The sequence below is a fragment of the Aricia agestis genome, chromosome 21 (assembly GCF_905147365.1).
Source record: "Aricia agestis chromosome 21, ilAriAges1.1, whole genome shotgun sequence".
Classification (NCBI taxonomy): domain Eukaryota; kingdom Metazoa; phylum Arthropoda; class Insecta; order Lepidoptera; family Lycaenidae; genus Aricia; species Aricia agestis.
In genome coordinates this window covers 4,834,974-4,854,877 of record NC_056426.1, presented here as the reverse complement: position 1 = coordinate 4,854,877, position 19,904 = coordinate 4,834,974, and the positions used below count along the sequence as shown (strand labels likewise).

The window sequence follows — 19,904 nt, the reverse complement described above, 5'->3', positions numbered from 1 at the left end:
CTGCTATAAGTAGCGTGCAAATGTTATCATAGTAGAGAGAATGCATAGAAATTAATTAATAAGTTATATTACTAAACAAAATATAAAGTATGTCAAAAAATAATTATCTATATGAAACAAATAACTTCTTAATCAAACTTAAATTCTACAATCTTAGTGTAATAATAGGTATGTCATTTTTTAAATTAAATGTCAATAAACCAATATTAAATAAATCAAGTAAATAAATTATTATTTTAATCTAAGTATTAACTGGAATGAGATTTGAAAGAAATTTCCTTATCCTTAATGAATTCATTAGTACTATAATAGCCTTTGTCAAGTAAGAAATTAAATATGTGATTTTTAAATGAATTTAATTGTAGTTGCCTTATGTCTTCGGGTAATTTATTATAAAAAGTTATAGCCATACAATATGCACTGTTTGCAAAAATATTGAGCCTTTTAATTGGAATTTGTAGTTTGTTTCCTCTATGTGGCCTTTCGCTTATTACTTCTTTTTTGTCATGAAACAATTCTTTGTGACTTTTAACGAACTTGAGTATTTCAAAGATATATAGGCAAGGTAGTGGTAGTACTTTAAGTTTTTTAAATAACGGCTTGCAGCTCTCTAGTCGTCGGGCACCACATATTGCTCTTAAGCAAGCTTTTTGTTTTATAAAAACTCTCTGGCTGTGTGCTGAATTGCCCCATAACACAATACCGTATCTTAAAATGGATGATATGTAACCGTGATAAGCTATAACAGCCGCCTTTTCATTGACATTTTGAGATAAGTTACGCAGTACGTATATAAATCTATCTATTTTTGTGCACAATCTATCTGTATGTTGTTTCCAAGAAAAGTGTTGGTCCATTATGATTCCTAAATATGTAGTTTCGTCAGTAAGAGCAATATTAGCACCACTATAACTTATATTTAAATATACATTTGAGCTATTTAATGTCTTGAAGTGTATCATATTCGTTTTATCTGCATTTATCTTTAAATTATTAGTCTCTATCCAATTATAAATTATTTTTAAGCTATTTTTTATTTCTTCATATAAAAGTTCTTTATTCTTACTTACGTAAATTATCGTAATATCATCTACATATAAACAACATTTATGCTTTATAATTTTTGGGAAATCGTTTATGTACAGCAAAAATAACAAAGGCCCTAATACACTACCTTGTGGTACGCCATATGGATTGTTTGTTATGTATGTCGACATTATGTTATCTGCCCATTTACCTTCTTTTCTAATAATTTCTACCGCCTGTTTCCTATTTTTTAAGTAGCTTTTGATCCACTCAAGTGCTATACCTCTGATGCCATATTTTTCTAATTTATTTAATAACCTTTTGTGACATATTAGATCAAAAGCTTTTGACATATCTAGGAACAAAGCCACCACTGAATTGCCAGCATTTATGTTTTCAGTTATGTATTTAGTTAGGCAAAAGCTTGCTAGAGTAGTGCTGCTATTTTTTTTATATCCAAATTGAGCCGGATCTAAAATGTTTTTGGACGTTACAAAACTATAAATTTTGTTGTACATTATTTTTTCGAAAATTTTTGCTAAGTTTGGTATTAATGTTACTGGACGATAATTATTCATGTCCTCTTTAGCGTTCTTTTTAAATAAAGGTTTAACTACTGAGTACTTCAAAATATCTGGAAATTTGCCTTGAACCAAAGACAAATTTATAATATGGCTTAATGGTTCAGATATTTTGTTACCTATTGTTTTTATTATTTTAGTTGATATTTGGTCAAAGCCAGTAGAATTCGTATCCCTCAAACCTTTAATTACTTTAGTGATATCATCTTTGGTAACTGGCGATAAAAATATTGTTGTATCGTTATGAGGAATTGAATCATTACTATTTTCATTAAAGCTAACATTGGATTTATTACATTTACTAATAGAAATAAAATATTTATTAAATTCATCTGCTATTCTTTCAGGATTGTTATATATCAAGTCATTGACTTTTATACATTTGATTTCATTAACAGATAAACCTTTGTTTTCTATATTTGAGTGTATTACTTCCCAAGCTGCTTTACTTTTGTTTTTAGCTGTATTAATATACTTTGTGTTACCTATGGATTGTGCTTTAGAAATACATTTTTTTAATAACTTTGAATACTTTTCATATTTCATTTTGTTAAAATATTTATTGTCTTTTGAGTAAGTATATTGTAAATATAATTTCCTTTTAACCAGACATGACCTTTTCAGTCCTTTAGTTATCCATTTATTTTTAAGTTTCTTATTAACTACTTTTAATGTTATGACAGGAAAGCACAAATTATAAAAAAGCGTTAATTCATTATGGAATATATTGAATGCCGCATTAGTTTCCTTCTGTTCTAAAACCTCATTGAAAGATAAAGCTGATATACAATTCTTAAATTTAGTAATGTTACTATTAGAATAATCCCTCCTTTTTTTAAAATAGTATTCTAATTTATTATTTTTGCTAGAACTACTATGCTGAATTGTAAAGGAAAGTGTCTGGGCTGTCTCATGATCTGAAAGACCAAGGTAATATGTGTTTGCTGTAGTATTCCTAATATTACTCACAATAAGATCTATACATGTTTCCTTTCTTGTTGGTTTTTTAATGTGATTAGTAACATTATGATGAGATAAGATTGAATTAAGTTCCTGAGAAAATTTGTTTACTTTTAGCATATTGATATTCCAATCCCCACACAAAATTATTTTCTTTTTGGCAGTTATCTTTAATTTAAGTAATAGTGAATTTAATTTATCAAAGAAAATGCTTATATCCGCTGTTGGAGTTCTATAAATGCAGATAATAAACAAATTAATTTCGGGTATTTGTACTGCACAGTATTCAAAGTGTGTTTCAACAGGTTCTATGTCACGATAAAGATAATCTAATTGAGTATAATAGAAATTATTTTTTATCATAATACACACTCCTCCCCTTTTTTTATTAAGTCTTGTAAATTGAGCAGCTATATTATAATTTTTAAATATAACATTTTGCTCAGAACCACGTTTTATAAAAGTTTCTGTCAAACAAATAATGTCTATAGAGTTTAAATTGTCTTTTAACCTTGATTCTTGCAGTAAATTATTTAATGTTAATTCCAATATGCCCAATTTTCCTAATAAACCAGCTATATTCTGATGTAGAACGGTTACTAACTTATTATTATAGAAAAAACGTACTTGTGTCCTTTAATTTAACTGTATTCAATTTTTTGAAGTAGTATGGAATGGTCCCCTTTTTTATGACATTTATTTTTTGTATCTCATGCTCATTTACATTATTATTCAACGTTACAATCTTCTTGCGTTTGTTCTCTGATGTAAAATAGTATGGAATTGTACCTTTTCTAATTTTAAGATTTGTAGACAATGTACTTACATTATTGGATAAAGAATTCTTGATAAAGTTATTTTTATAGTTTATGTTATCGATTTCCACATTTAATTTAAAAACAATGTATTCTAATGTATTCTTAAAATTGTATTGAGTATAGTTTAATTTAGATATATCTATATACGTACAATTCTGGAAATGATTAGCTAAAGTTTTTATTTTATAATTTAACAAAGTTGTATTAAGATACGGATTGTGATTTACACTTATAATAAATATCCTAATGTTTTTTAGTAAATTTAAGGTATTACATAAGTCTATATACAATCTATAAGGATTTTTATCATTCGATCCAATACCAATAACTACAATATCATCCTTATTCATATTTTTGCACTCATTATTACATTTGTCAAGAATGACATGTGACAGAGCGTATGATTTAATGTTGCCATTTATCTTATAAATGTCATTCCACTTATTTAGTCTACTTTGATACATATGAGTAGATAGATGTCGCAGTTGTTGATCTCCGAAGACATAGATATTATTTTTTTTCGATGTACCTTCCATCTTTTGTTTTTCTTGTGACAGCGATATGTCATTCTGTTTGACATTTGTTAAGTTTATTATCGTCGGTAGGTGCGGGCCTGTTGTTTTTATCTGTTTTTGTTGTGATGGCTGTGATACTGCTGGTGTTAGTGATAAATTTATCGTAGATTTGCGTACGGACATTATTTTTCTTGGCTTAGGCGTGCCCGAATTTCGTTGAGGTGTATTTGTATTGCTTGTGCTATAATCAGACAACTTTTTTAACAGTGCAATTGTTTTGTTTTTGGCTTCGATTTCACGTTTTAGTGATAGTACTTCGGTGTTGAGGTTAGTGATTTCCTCGTGTGCGCTGGTAAGTTCTTCACTTAATTTTTCAATTTGACATTTTAGTTCAATCGTTTCTGTCGAGTCGACGGGAATTATAACTGGTTGGCTTGAAGTGGAGATATCAAGTAAAGTTGAGTTATGTATTGATTCACTGTCCACTAACGATACTATATCTTGATCAGATTTGGACCGTACCAAATTTTTTTTTCCTGAATGTAATGTTAGTATCCATTATTTATTGTCAAGGTTTTGCTTTGTAGTGTTATTAATTTTGGTTTACTTTTCCGACTGCTAGATGGAGCTTTTGTAGTAACCGTTGAAAATCTTGATTATTTTGAAACCAACCACCAAAATCTTTATATTACTATATTTTACTGCGATAATCACTAAAATGGTTTGGTATCGTCACAAAATTTATTCAGTTCACTTGCATTTTCATAAATATTCCATTTAGATAAAATTAAAGATTTATTTCCAAAGTTTTACTCTTCCGTTTACACAGTCACTTTTTCCCTTTTGTTCACTAATTGTTCAGTTTTTTCTTTTGTAATAATAACGTAGCACTTTAAACTTATTGAATTATAATCACTTATCTAAATATTATACTCGTTTTTTAATTTAATTTAATTTAGAATACGGAGCCGATGTTTTCGTGTCAATTGACAGCTGTCAATTGACACGAAAACTATTGTCAAATATACAAAATTTCATTACAATCGGTTCGGTAGTTTTGGCGTTTGGCGTGAAAGCGAGACTGACAGACAGACAGACAGACAGAGATACTTTCGCATTTATAATATTAGTATAGATTATGTGCATACTGCACAGCTGTTTTTGGGTATTTTGATTAATTAAGGGCCGCGCTACACCGGAATGGCAGCGGCGAGGCGAGCACTTTCAGCGCTGCCATTCCGGTGTATTCCGCGGCCCTAAGAGCCACTTACCAGGCTTTTAAAAAGTTTTTAAATTTGACACAAATTTTGTTGACACCGCGCGCTATAAACTAAAGTCCACGCGGACGAAGTCGCGGGCAACAGCTAGTATTATTATAAAACAAAGTCGGTTTTTTCCCTCATGTCCCTTTGTTTCCTTTAATCTTTAAAACTACGCAACTGATTTTGATCATTCTTTCAGTGTTAGATAGCCCATTTAACGAGGAAGGCTATAGGCTATATTTTATTTCGCCAAGAAATAGAGGAAAATGTGGAAAAAACGGGGAAAATTATTTGAAAGGGCTAACTTGAACGCGCTAATCTCAGGAACTACTGGTCGAATCTGAAAAATTCTTTCAGTGTTAGATAGCCCATTTATTAAGCAAGGCTATAGGCTATATTTTATCACGCTAAAACTAATAGGAGCATGTGGAAAAAACGGGGGAAATTATTTGAAAGGTCTTATCTCTCGCGAACTACTGGAGCAATTTTTATGTTATTTGGCACAAATAAGAAGTAGATCACGTGAAGGATCATAGGCTATCGATTTCAATAATTTTTTCAGTGGCTATATATTTTATACCTGTGCGACGCCGGGGCGGGTCGCTAGTATGTAATAAATTACTACTTATTAAAATCTTAAAATCTAAAATCAATTATTATATTTCGATTGGTTTCAATTGTAATTTTATAGCGAAATACGCAAAACTTTTATTAAAAATGGCATGGTCAATTTATATTAAAAATTTTAATTTCAATTTACCAAGATAAGAAATTATTTTAGCACCAATTATACTCAGACGGCAAAACTACTACTATCATAATATTAAACTTGTAATAACAATTTTTTAACTTGTTTTAAAATAAATCTTCAACCATTCAAAGGCTACAAACAGTTTTTAGATTAAGCATTATTAAAATTAATAAGAAATATTCAATATTATATTTTACGAGCTTTTGATCGCGGCTTCGTTCGCATTAAGAAGTATTATTTTATACAAACTTTCATCCCCTATTTGAACCCCTTGGGGTTGGAATTTATCAAAATCCTTTCTTAGCGGATGCCTACGTCATAACATCTACCTGCATGCCAAATTTCAGCCCGATCCGTCCAGTGGTTTGGGCTGTGCGTTGATAGATCACTATGTCAATCAGTCAGTCACCTTTGAGTTTTATATATATATAGATAGAAGATAGATAGATAGATTAATAACATTACAGGCAAAAAATTACAAAATGACTTGTAACACCAGTCACACAAATTTTCTACAGACCCTGGGGTGCCGCAACGCACACTTTGAGAATCGCTGTGTTTTGAAACGTCAAGATTTTTTTACCATTTCACTTCAATGCAACTAACGTATCGCAATGAAAATTATAAAATTTCTAGTTCTAACATCACTAGTGGTTCCTGTGTTGCTGCAAGACGAACCTCTTATGACCCCTGGAACCCCTGTGACTCAGATGGGTCCCCCAGGTATGGAAGACCGTATGAAAATGTAAGTGTAATAAATAAACACATCGTTTAATAATAATTAATTATTATTACTTATAAATTATAAAAATTACTAGTAATCGTCCGTGGCCTGGCAGAGTAAAACTTTGAGTTCGCTCTCGAGATGGTGCAGGTTCGATCCCGGGTCTGCTGATGAAGTTGTGGTGTCGTACAGTTCCCGTGACTTCGTCAGGAAGCGGTGGCTGGGCGCACCGTAGAGTTTTAGTGGGTGGGGCCGCGGCACACACCATCTTCGCCCGCGGCGAGTCCCACATATCCGCAGTGGGAGTCCCCATCCCCTGCGGAAAGCGTCACAGCATTTCTCTACGTAAAAAAAAGGTTCGATCCCGGGTGGTGAATACCAATGAGACATATTTTTCTTATCTCAAGTAGGTACTAATAATTCAGTTTAAATAGAAGTCTTTGCTAATAATACGGACGCTCGTACGGGAGAGGAAAACATCGTCTAGCTACTAAAATATGTCAGTAACTGCAGACATATTCTAGTGGCCCAATGTTAATAGGTTTAATTTTCTAACGATCCATGCTGCCGCTGCTTTGTAATAGCGTAGAGCAAAATGAATCCTATCGTCTAGGCTCTAGGTCATAAAGGGGCAATTTATTAGAATTTTCCGCAGAAAATCGCCGTAAGTATCTAAACATCTAGTATGTTTAGATACTTACGGCGATTTTCTGATTTTTTTTCGCCATGATTACGCCAGTAATGCGCTACGCATACAATATAACGCGACGTAATTTCGGCATGGTGTGTCATCGGTAATTTAAAATACATTGCAGGCGGAATCATGCCGAACTTCCGCCGCGGAACTTCGGCATTGTGTGTTTAGACACTAAGGGTCAATTTATACTAGCGGCTAGCGTATAGTCGAAGCGCATCGAAGAGAATTATCAAAACTGACTGCGCTAGTATAAATTGACCCTAAGAAGTATCGTTCTATGATGTGTTGTATTTCGATGAATAAATATGAATCATTCTATTCCAGGTTCTCTTCAACCCCAAAAAGCAAGGTTCATAGGCGCACCACACCACCGAGGGTGTCTTTTCCAGAAAACTGCGACTACCTCGCCTTCTACTGCCTGAAGGCTTTTATGTAAGTTCAACGAGCGTATATCACCTGATGGGAATCCCGGAATATCAGGCTAGTGTTTGTAGTTTTTAGTTTTTCTCCAAGTGCGAAGAAGCTAGGCAGGGCAATAATTTTACAGGATAGGACAGTATAAGCTATTGAACCCATTTGAATCAATTAACAAAATACTTTCAACAATTTCATTCCTTTTTTTCTTTTTTCTCAATATTTTCCTTTTTTCCTTTATTTCCATTCCTTGTCTTGCCTTTTTGTCCTAATAACTATGGAATAACAACTGCATTTTATACGCACCTAAGGATCGTCTAGTCGCGTAACGTCTCGTCTTATTTCCTTACGAATACCGAAACAAGACGAGACGTAACGAGACGAGACGATCATTACGTAATTTATTTATTTTTTCTCTCACCTCTCACTCAGTTTCTACTTAAACAAGACAAAGCGGTAACGCTTTGTCTTGTTTAAGTAGAAACTGACCCTAAGGGTAAATTCAGACCGCAACGCGATGAGGCGAGGCGAGGCGCGGCGCGGCATTTTGTATGGATCTTCTTGCGAATCTGTCAAATCCATATAAATTTAGAAATTCATCTACGAGTTGCGGTCTGAATTGACCCATATTTTAAATTTTAGCACAGGAAAAGTGTGCGCCAGGAGCGCGCATTTCACATACTACACGTTCAAAAACTATTGCATGCTGGACTACGTCAACTGTATGGAAAGATATGATCGTGAGTTTGTTTCTGTTACTAGACGACACCCGCTACGTTGCGCCGAAATCCTTGCATGAGAACCGTACATTTTTCCATAAGAAACATAAAAATACGTACAAACTCGGAGACTGACGCAGTAAAGCTATTGCATACCGTTTTTTATGCAATTATAATTCGCATACGTCAAGTCGCACGCACACAGACACCGTGCCAAAGTCTATTGAACTGAAACAACGTTAGACGATGCACGGCATCGACGTCGGGGTGGAAGGTGTTAAGTTTATTTTCGTTACGGCATTTCTTCGGTCGCTGCGCTCAAACTTAACTATCTTAATAAATCCTTTTGCACCTCACAAAGTATCTCCAAACCAAATTTCATTATAATCCGTTCAGTCGCTTAAGATTGAAGAGGTAACAGACAGACAGACTTTCGCAAGTATATTCAGTATATTTAGGGGGTAATTTTTGACATGCTTCCCCTCTTTCCCTCAGCTCCAAGTATACCAATCATTTTAAAAGGTAGCCGAAATCTTCAACACATTAGCAAGACGCCTCTCAAAGTAATTTCACGCCCTACAAACTTGTGACGCGGCCGCCATCTTGTTTTGAGTGATGACGTCACGCTTGTTAGCCTCAAGTTGTCATAGCACTGATACAAGTTTTGAAGATGTGTTGATGATATAACGTGCAAGACATTCATATGGAGTAGAATATAGGGTAGTCTTTTATCCCGAAAAGTAGTACCCACGCGCTAAGCAAACATTTGTTTAGTACGTGGGTGCGGCACATTTTTCCAGGATAAAAATAATAAGTATTCTATGTTCTTACCCGAGTCTCAAAGTATCTCCCTACCAAATTTTATCGATTTTTTCAAGGTAAAGAACAGACACACTTTCGCACTTATAATATTAGTATTATATTTGTGTTTTAGTAGTTATGGATGTCCGCTACTATTTGTTAGAATAATTTTGAATCGAGGGTTGTTTTTAAATTTCTTTTGACATACATATTTTTTCTAGTGTGGCAACCTGTGTATATGGGGGAGTGTATAGAAATCAAACCTCTGGACGAATACGGGCGTAAGCATAGACTTATAATATATACTGTCGTATTATAGGTTTATGGGCGTAAGTATAAAACCTTTAATAAGGGCTATACTATAATATTATAATATTATATTTAACACGAAAATTAGCACGAAAGATCCTATTGAAAAAGAAAGAAAGAAAGAGAAAAAGAAGGAAAGAGTCGGAATTATTTGTGAAATAAATAACTGGCCAAGGCTCAGTTTTTATTAGTATTATTTTAAAAGAAACAAAACCAGGCACGACCCGACAATGCATTATTAAACAGTACGCAATTGTTTACAGATTACCCTTACGACGATGACTTGTTCCTGGATCAGTATTACATTATAGAAGATGTTTGATTAAAATAAAATGCAATAATACTTGGTATTCTTTTAAAGAAGGTCTGAGCCGAGCTCTCTTGTCAAAAACTACTAAGATATGCGAGAATGTTTCCAAAGGTGGCTCCGATCTTTGCCGCAAGCGACAAACACTTGAGAGGTGTCAAGGGACACCCGAATGGAACGAAGTTATTTCTTATGTTCAAAAAACCTGTATACATTTATATAGTATATAATATAGTTATATATGTTATAGTCAAAGTCCGGTACACAGTCTCTTCGCGGAAGGACTGGTTTATCCTAGGTTTGGCCAAAGTCGTTAGGCGATCCCCGAAATACATTTCAATTTCGCCCTTTGCCTGAAGTATTTTTAGTCAAACCCAGGAGCTCCTAACTTTTCAGTCAAACGTCGAAAGTAAATTATTCTGTTTCGGTTTTGGCCTAGTCAATCCTAGAAGCGACTGCAAAACTCGGTCAAACGTTGATCTGAACATGTTTAAAGGTTCATAATGTCTCTCGCGGTGTTCGGACCGATTGTTTTGTCATTTCATGTTCCTTCATTGAGCGCACGCTCAATTGTGTACGCACGCACGCGGGCGTGTAATTGTGTAAAATTGAAGATGAGTGAATCAAACGGTGTTGTTGTTACTAAAAACGTGGATAAAGAAGTTTATTAAAACAATTAACATTAACATTAATGCCTCACCATGTCAGAAAAATGATTAATTTGCCACTTTAACTACCTAAGAAATTATTAAAACAATTAACATTAAAGTTAATGCCTCACCGTGCCAGAAAAATGATAAATTTTCCATTTTAATTACTTAAGAAATTATTAAAACAATAAACATCAAAATTTTAAAAATGTTATTTTTTATACTTACCTAATCTTACAAACTAACCTCCGTATATTTCAAAGCACTTATTTATTTATTTTATACTTTATTGCACATCGTACAAAAGGCGGGCCACACGGCATTCTCTCAAAGCATCTCAAATATAAAAGTGAAAATCACGTAAGCTGACCAATCAGGTGTCAGAACTGGCAGAGTTAAGCGGTTAAGACTTGAAAGCTGCTTAAATGATAAAATGCTTCCAAATATACGAAGATAAGACACTTCATACCTATATCGGAGTTTGACTCGTCAAACCCCGATTTAATAAAATTGTGTTTTGACGTTTGCCTGACCAAATTAGTCCCTCCCAGGTTTGACGAAAATTGTTTAGTCAAAGGCCGAAAATTTACATTTGTTTGGGCTTTGACTAAGTCATTCAGTCTGACCTGAGGATTGACCAGTCCAACCTAGGAGCGCCGGAGCTTCGGAGTTTGCCTATAACATATACACTCAAAAAATATTAAAAATCGCCATCTAGTTGACGCACAGGAGTACTTACTATCAACGCCTTCTGCCCCTAACATGCAGGTACTAATAAAAAAGTGTCGGGGTCAAATCAAGGTCAAATATCGTTCTGTCTAGCCTTCAGATTGACACCGAACGCGCGATAAGGAACTTTGTTCCAAATTGACAGTTAATGACCTAAACTATAGGTTTGGTTTTACACTACAAAGCAGCGGATGGCATGGGGCGCTAGACCAACGTCGGTAGAAAATTAATCACAATAAAATGTAGGAAAGTTTTTTTATCTTATATCTTTAAACGAGCAATTCTTGTATATAATTTTATATATAATTGGAATCTCGCAATCGGCTCCAAAGATTTTCATGAGTATATAGGGCAGCGTTGCCAGACATCGTTTCATCAAAATCAAATGTCCCGCGCGGGGCAGGCTCAGTCCCGCTTTTCGGGGAAAGCGTACGTACGTACAGCGTTCTGAGAAAGAAAGATGCGTAATGAAGTTAATAGTGTGGGAGGTAGAGGGGTGGATTTTCTTTGGCTACTTTAGCTATCGATTGTCACGTAAACGTTTTTTAAACGCAAATAAAAAGATAATAATAAAAAAAAACTTTTTGATTTTATGCCTTTTTTTTCTTTGTCCCACTTTTGACTGTGGAATCCCGCTTTTTCACTCAAAAAGTTTCAAAGACCCGACTTGGTACAAAAAAAATCTGGCAACGCTGATATAGGGGGTTTTGGGGGCGATAAATCATTTTTAGAAAATGTCATTTTATTCGTGTTTTATCGAATACCGAGCAAAGCTCGGTCAAATAGCTAGTATTTTTAATACAAGAGATGTCAGTGATCTTCCATGACGTAGGTTTCATTGAGAAATTCGTCGTTCTCGTAGTGGTACACTGAAAAAATGTAAATGTATTAATGATCCACTCAAAACGCAACTTTATTACTACACAAGAAGGTATACATTTAATTGACAGACTTGACGCGTTGTTGGCCAGCCTGTCCCAATTTTGAATGTCTCATTAAAAATCGGCAAAGTGCGAATCGAACTCGCGCACGAAGGGTTCCGTACCATTATAGAGCAAAATTAGGCCAAAATTGTGTTTTTTTGCATGGGAGCCCCCCTTAATTTTTTATTTTATTTTAATATTATTATTAAATATTAAAGTACACATATAAGTTAGGACTTTGAGGACAATTCAAGTACCTATCTGTTGCCATCATTGATATAGAGCAAAAGAGGCCAAAAAAATCACGTTTGTTGTATGGGAGCCCCCCTTAAGTAATAATTTTATTTTGTTTTTAGTATTTATTGTTATAGTGGCAAAAGATATAAGTACATAATTTGTGAAAATTTCAACTTCAGAGAGACGGACAGACGGACAGATATCGAAGTCTCAGTAATAGGGTCCCGTTTTTACCCTTTGGGTACGGAACCCTAAAAATGATTCGCATCGTCTCGACACGTTGCAATGTGAACTAACTGAACAATATTGCTCTATTCACTAAGATGATATCCATACTAATTATCTATTTACACTGTGCTAATATTATAAATGTGCGAAAGTGTGTCAGTCAGTATGTCAAATTTTATAATTTAATTTCTAAACAAGCTGATTATCCAAAAGCCACAATATCGATCACAATTTTGTGGTAGTTTGTGGCTTGGCAAAATTAATACACCAGCTGTTACTTCCTATGCGGTACTTAACAGCTCTAATTATTAGATATGAATTAATAATTATTAATTAGTCTATGTAATGTGACGTTGGGTTATGTTGGATGACCATGATTGTCACCAAAAAGCTATCTACAAGCACAATCACCTGCGATTATGGGCAACCTAAAGGTGCTCCCTCACCGGGAGCATTCGCGTGAAATGTAACATTATAGATTTGATTTTGAGCATTACATTACAAAACTACCTCCCTGGCTGACGAGCATTCGCATGTAATGCAATCTTAAAATTAAATAGATTCGACTTTGATTCACGTAGCATAGAACTTACAATTGTATTAAGATATTACACACTGTATCATTACATTGTAATGATCGGTTCCTCACTGTTTTTTTTTTTATGAAATAAGGAGGCAAACGAGCAAACGGGTCACCTGATGGAAAGCAACTTCCGTCACCCATGGACACTCGCAGCATTAGAAGAGCTGCATGTGCGTTGCCGGCCTTTTAAGATGGAATAGGGTAATAGGGGATGGTAGGGAAGGGAAGGGAATAGGGGAGGGTAGGAAAGGAAATAGGGTAGGGGATTGGGCCTCCGGTAAACTCACTCACTCGGCGTGAAACAACGCAAGCGCTGTTTCACGCCGGTTTTCTGTGAGAACGTGGTATTTATCCGGCTGAGCCGGCCCATTCGTGCCGAAGCATGGCTCTCCCACGTATTAAAATGCTTTTAAAAATTTATGCTCGACTCTGTAACGTTACATTACAAGCGAATGCTCCCGGTGAGGGAGCACCTATAACGAATAGGTAATAAATAATTTGTGCGTAAGTAATTGCTTATATCAACCAAGCCTCCGTGGTCCAGTGGTTCAGAGCTCGGCTCTTGACTCGGAGATCGTGGGTTCGATTCCCGCGTTGGAAACATGTTATTTCCAAGTTTGGTTAGGATAATGCAGGCTGATCACCTGATTGTCTGACAAGTAAGATGATCCATGCGTCGGATGGGCATGTAAAATGTCGGTCCTGCGCCTGATCTCTCGCCAGTCGTGTCGGTCGTCCGTCCCACTGGGTTATGAGAGAAAAGGAATAGAGAGTGCTCTTGTGTACTGCGCACACACTTGGGCACTATAAAATTACTCCTGCGTAGCTGGCCTGGTTTCAACGAAACCGGCCACCGTCACCGAAACCGGTGTGGGAGCTATTATTATTATTATATATCAACCAAACACACTCAACAATGACACAAGTTATATGCGCACGTGACGTGATATTTAATTGTTTTGCTATTTATATTTTGGAGAAATTATGTTGATACTTACAACCGTACTCCGTGTCAAGAGGAAAATCAAAACATTCTCCCATGTGAACGATTTGCCAGACTGAAAAATACGAATTGAATTATATTTTATGTAAATTACTTATTGAAGAAATAGAGGGCGCTCCTTGTAGTACAAAAAATATTTTGTAACACGAAACAATAACGTACCACGAAATATTACATTTTTATACGTGGGAGAGCCATGCTTCGGCACGAATGGGCCGGCTCGACCGGGTAAATACCACGTTCTCACAGAAAACCGACGTGAAACAGCGCTTGCGCTGTGTTTCGCCGAGTGAGTGAGTTTACCGGAGGCCCAATTCCCTACCCTTCCCTTCCCTATTCCCTTCCTTACCTCCCCTACCCTGTAATCCTATTCCCTCTTAAAAGGCCGGCAACGCACCTGCAGCTCTTCTGATGCTGCGAGTTTCCATGGGCGACGGAAGTTGCTTTCCATTAGGTGACCCGTTTGCTCGATTGCCCCCTTATTTCATAAAAAAAAAATTGCACTACTACAAGCATACAATTATAGTATGCTTGTAGCTACGCACTACGTACTACGGCAATACGCAAGTGCTACGTGGGTGCTACGAGATCGCTACGCCGTAGCGTGCTACGGGCTACGAAGCTACAATTTTTTGTTATAGCTAGAAATACGATATTTTAAAATGATTTTCTTTTTCTTACACACAAAATAATATGATTGCTTCGTTAATATTATAAATGTGATAATCTGTCATAACTTTACGCTTTAACCACGATTCTTTGACATCCGGGAAAGGAGGTATGATAGTTTTTATCCCAGGAAACGGATCAGGAATATCTAGACGACATTTTAAAATAGCTATCAGCTTACCTCCTATTGCTTATATTTTAACTAGATGACGCCCGGAACTCCGTTGTGCCAAAATTCGTTTATCGGACGGAAACCGTACACTTTTCTATGGCCTTTCACGGGACTGCAACCCCAGAAAAATCGGTTCAGCGGTTTTGCCGTGAAGAAATAACAAACAGATACGCATTTATTATATTCGTATGCATATTTTTTGTACTCATTTTAAAAAGTGAAATTCCCGTTGTTTCACCGTAACAATGGGAGTATGCTGACGTGGCTACTGTCAGTTTACGAGTTTGTGCCGCATTGCGTACTGCACAACCGTAACTGATATTTTAACCGGCATCCGAAAAAGGAGGAAAGTAACTTGAAATTATTTTGGAAACCTAACTTAAAACTTTAGTTGTACATAATTATAATACTGTATAACATAATAACAATTTAGTTGTATATTTCATTTCTGTTCTGTGCCCTATCTGATGTTTTCTGATCAAATTTCTCTTCGAAGGTCTGCTGAAAGAAGTTTCTTTAGAGATAAGCAGTACCTGTTGTTCACGTTAGACGCCTCCGTGGTCTAGTGGTATAGAGCGCGGTTCTTGACTCGGAGGTCGTGGGTTCGATTCCCGCGTTGGAAACATGTTATTCCCAAGTTTGGTTAGGACAATGCAGGCTGATCACCTGATTGTCTGACAAGTAAGATGATCCATGCGTCGGATGGGCATGTAAAAAGTCGGTCCTGCGCCTGATCTCTCGCCAGTCGTGTCGGTCGTCCGTCCCACTGGGTTATGAGAGTAAAGGAATAGAGAGTGCTCTTGTGTCTGCGCACACACTTGGGCACTATAAAAATTACTCCTGCGTAGCTGGCCTGGTTTCAATGAAACCGGCCACCGTCACCGAAACCGGTGTGGGAGCTATTATACCTGTTGTTTCGTCTTTCTTTATAAGTATAACTTGTTACATGTCTTTTGTGTGCAATGAACGGTTAAATAAAAAAAAATACTATATGAATAATTTTTTAATTAATTGATAATATTTACTTACGTGAATTTTAAATATTCCAGTCTATGTCTATCATGAGATATTTTTCATATGACAAAAAGAAACAGACGTATTCTATACTTAGGCTGTTATCAGCAGCGTAAGTATTGTAAGGGTCAGTTCAGACCGCAGCGCGACGCGTAGATGCATTTCTAAATTTGTACTGAATTGACAGATTTCAATTGTCTAAATTGAAATCGCGGTGCAGTCTAAATTGACCCTTAGGGTTGATTCAGACTGCAACGCGACGCGTAGATGCATTTCTAAATTTATATGGATTTGACAGATTCGCAAGACGTCTCGCGCAATTGAAATCTGTCAAATCCATACAAATTTATGCCGCGCCGCGCCTCACCTCATCAAGTTGCGGTCTGAATTGACCCTTAAAAGTTACTTTAAAACGCTGCGAGACTTTGCAATGCATAAAGGCAATACGATGTAGCAACGGCTTGGCATTTAATTTCGTATCGTTAATACGCACTTTACAGCATAAACTGACCCTTAGTATCGAACGTTTGCAAGTAAAGGTGAGACTGCACTAAGCGACACTGCGCTGCTACTGAGCAACGCGATACGTCACGGTTAAATATTCTCTGTAATCGTATGAGGCAAGCTGCCTCACGCGTTTGTGACTTTCACGTGGTAGAGAGAATACCACGGGCTCACAGAAAACCGGCGTGAAACAGCGCTTGAACTGTGTTTCGCCGAGTGAGTGAGTTTACCGGAGGCCCAATCCCCTACCCTTCCCTTCCCTATTCCCTTCCTTACCTCCCCTACCCTGCAATCCTATTCCCTCTTAAAAGGCCGGCAACGCACCTGCAGCTCTTCTGATGCTGCGAGTTTCCATGGGCGACGGAAGTTGCTTTCCATCAGGTGACCCGATTGCTCGTTTGCCCCCTTATTTCATTAAAAAAAAAAGCGTAGTGTCGCTTAGTGCTGTCTCGGGTTTAAAATCTGAATAACACAGGTAACTCTAGATCTTTACCTTCATATCTCTCCAAACAGTTGACATAGTCCAGCATACAGTAAGTCTTGAACGTGTGATATACGTACTGCGCCGTCCGCGCGCATAATGTTCCAGTGCTGACAGATTTTATGAAAAAAAAAAGATTAATATCTTTCGACAGCTATGCAACATTATTTAGTATTGCACACTGACCTCCATTATACAAGTACGCTGGACTTATGATACCCAGCTGTTTTTTGTGCCTATTTGAAATGGAATCAGCGCCCCCAATGCGGGGGAAGAGAACTAATCTGACGTTAGTTTGACGTTTGAAAGTCGCCATATTGGCGTTGATAGCAGTAGTGAGTGTACTTGGAACTAATACTAGTTTCTACAACCAATAACGGTTAAGCGGCCATTTGCAAGTTACGTCAGATTTAGTTCTCTTCCCCCGCATTGGGGGCGCTGATTCCGCTTCAAATAGGCACAAAAAACAGCTGTCATTTCAAAGGGAATCATAAGTTCAACTTACTAGTATAATGGAGGTCAGTGGTATTGCACAGTAAGTGACTGGCAGACAGCAGAATTTCTTCACAAAGTTTTTGACACAGCAGATATAGCATCATAATTGCTGTCAAAATCCTGTTGCACAGACAGCTGTGCAAGATACGCCATCACCCTTCTGTCACTTCTGTTTCCATCAATAAAACTATTATGCTAAGTACTCACATGCGGTTTTGCTCGATAGTTTTACTCCGAATCGAAGGAAATGACATATGTACCATCGGAGCCGGCTCGAAGCAAGCCTTCGAGCTGTCAGTTTTGCGGTCCACACGGTGGTTATTGCTCGATTTGGAGTAAAACTATCGAGCAAAACCGTATGTCAGTACTTAGCATTATATATTTTTTTATTGTGTTTAATATCATACCAAACAAAGTTTCTTTTTTTCTCTTGAAATAACAGAATAGAAGTATTGCGTAACCTACCATCAGGCGATACGCTCATTGAATACTCACTTGTAAGCTCTAAGACAGTAGTGGGCTAGGTAGTCGCAGCTTTCATTGAAAGACAGTCGAAAATGGAGAGTCGTCTTGGTCTTAACCGTAGATGGAGTGGTGAGCCTCACAGGTGTTACTCTAAAATTTAAAATAGAAAATTAAAATAATCAGCCAAGTGCGAGTCGGACAGACAGACGGGCAGACAGCCGGGCAGACAGCCGGGTAGACAGACGGACAGACAACGAAGTATCATGAATACCCGTTTTCACCTTTCTTTGGGTACGGAACCCTAAAAAACAGGTTGCACGTCGGGAGTGCCAGAAGATTTGAAGAACGACCCTGAAGTGCAAAAATTGCTTCAGTAGTTCGTGAGATAAAGCCTTTCTAATATTTTCCCCGTTTTTACCACATTTTCCTGAGTTTCTTCATATGAGTCTTAGCGTGATAATATAATATAGCCTATAGCCTTCCTTGATAAATGGGCTATCTAACACTGAAATAATTTTTCAAATCGGACCAGTAGTTCCTGAGATTAGCGTGTTCAAACAAACAAACAAACTCTTCCCAAATATAATATTATATAGATTTCGCCCATATTATTTTATTGAAGACGTGACTAAATAAGTATGTCACCATGGCAACATCCACCGCTATCCCATCGCACAAACAATGGTCGCCGTCAGTCTCGAGTTGTAATAATTTACTATTATTTATTTAAAAAATGGACTTATCAATATAAAGAGTACCCAGTAGCTGATTCTCAGACCCGCTGAATATGCATATAAAATTTGGTTCAAATCAGTAAAGCAGTTTTGGAGGAGTACGCGGCCTAACATTTAAAAGATAACACATTTTACATGCTTTTGTAAATTATTTTAAGTTACTGTTGTAATTTTCCATCTTTTTAGTAAAATACGTTCTAAAAGTGTTAACTTTGTTAACCTATTTAGAAATAAATATTTTGATTTTGATAATAATGGTGCATGCTGCAGACAGCTAACATGGTTATTCATCAAATATGGAAAAACCTTTGGGATTAGGTCACACCGGAACAAAACGTGACGATACATGGACTGTTGCACTATGTAAAATAATGTTTCGATACATGCACTTCAAATTCTGTTAATAAAATGCGTCGCTACCAAAATAGTCCGAATGGCATATTTAAAAATGCATCAGTGCTTAAAAAATTAGTATTATTACTTAAATACTTACTCCTCTGAATTGACACCAATGACCATGAAAACAAATAAAGCTAAAAAGATTGGTTTATTAGAAACGAAAGTTAATTTCATTTTTACTACAATTTGTAATCGAAAATAATGCTATTGCTAATTAATTTGTGGTACCACTACGGTACATAAGCATAAGGGTCAGCTTACATCGCTACGTGGCGTTGACACACCTTTTAAGGGTCAATTCAGACCGTTACGCAACAGATCTGTCAATTCAGTACGAATTTCTAAATTTGTACTGAATGGACAGATTTCAATTGCGTGGGAACTGAGACGTATTGCAAATCTGTCAAATCCATACTTTAGAAATGCATCTACTCATCGCGTTGCGGTCTGAATTGACCCTTACGCGGCAAGTCAGTCAATTCAATGTGTATCTTCTTGTGTAGTAAATAAAGTCCAGTTTCAAATGGCTTATTTAAAAATGCACATCCTCGCCACCGCAATGTGTCAACTCCGTCCTTGATTAGTTATTTTCTATGGTTATTAAATTTTACGATGAAAAGTCATGAACATAAAGAAAATTGTAATAATTTTTAAATTCAATTTTATCGACTTACTATTAGCAATTTGCGTTAAGATAAGTTGTTATTGAGGTGGGAGAGCCATGCTTCGGCACG

The 19,904-nt window shown here is 36.3% G+C and overlaps 2 protein-coding genes across 2 annotated transcripts; one reads left to right on the top strand and one right to left on the bottom strand.

Moving 5' to 3' along the window:
- Positions 1-6,517: 6,517 nt before the first annotated feature.
- On the top strand, positions 6,518-9,918 carry LOC121737744. Its single transcript, XM_042129428.1, has 5 exons — positions 6,518-6,658; positions 7,659-7,766; positions 8,391-8,488; positions 9,490-9,549; positions 9,841-9,918. Exons 1-5 carry the CDS (start codon positions 6,528-6,530, stop codon positions 9,897-9,899), a joined length of 456 nt encoding a protein of 151 aa, XP_041985362.1. The 5' UTR covers positions 6,518-6,527; the 3' UTR covers positions 9,900-9,918.
- Positions 9,919-12,024: 2,106 nt separating this feature from the next.
- On the bottom strand, positions 12,025-19,352 carry LOC121737737. Its single transcript, XM_042129424.1, has 5 exons — positions 19,265-19,352; positions 18,068-18,187; positions 17,090-17,187; positions 14,233-14,292; positions 12,025-12,132 (listed from the first exon to the last, which is right to left on the bottom strand). The coding sequence occupies exons 1-5, from the start codon at positions 19,342-19,344 to the stop codon at positions 12,074-12,076; spliced, it is 417 nt and encodes a 138-aa protein (XP_041985358.1). The 5' UTR covers positions 19,345-19,352; the 3' UTR covers positions 12,025-12,073.
- Positions 19,353-19,904: the final 552 nt, after the last annotated feature.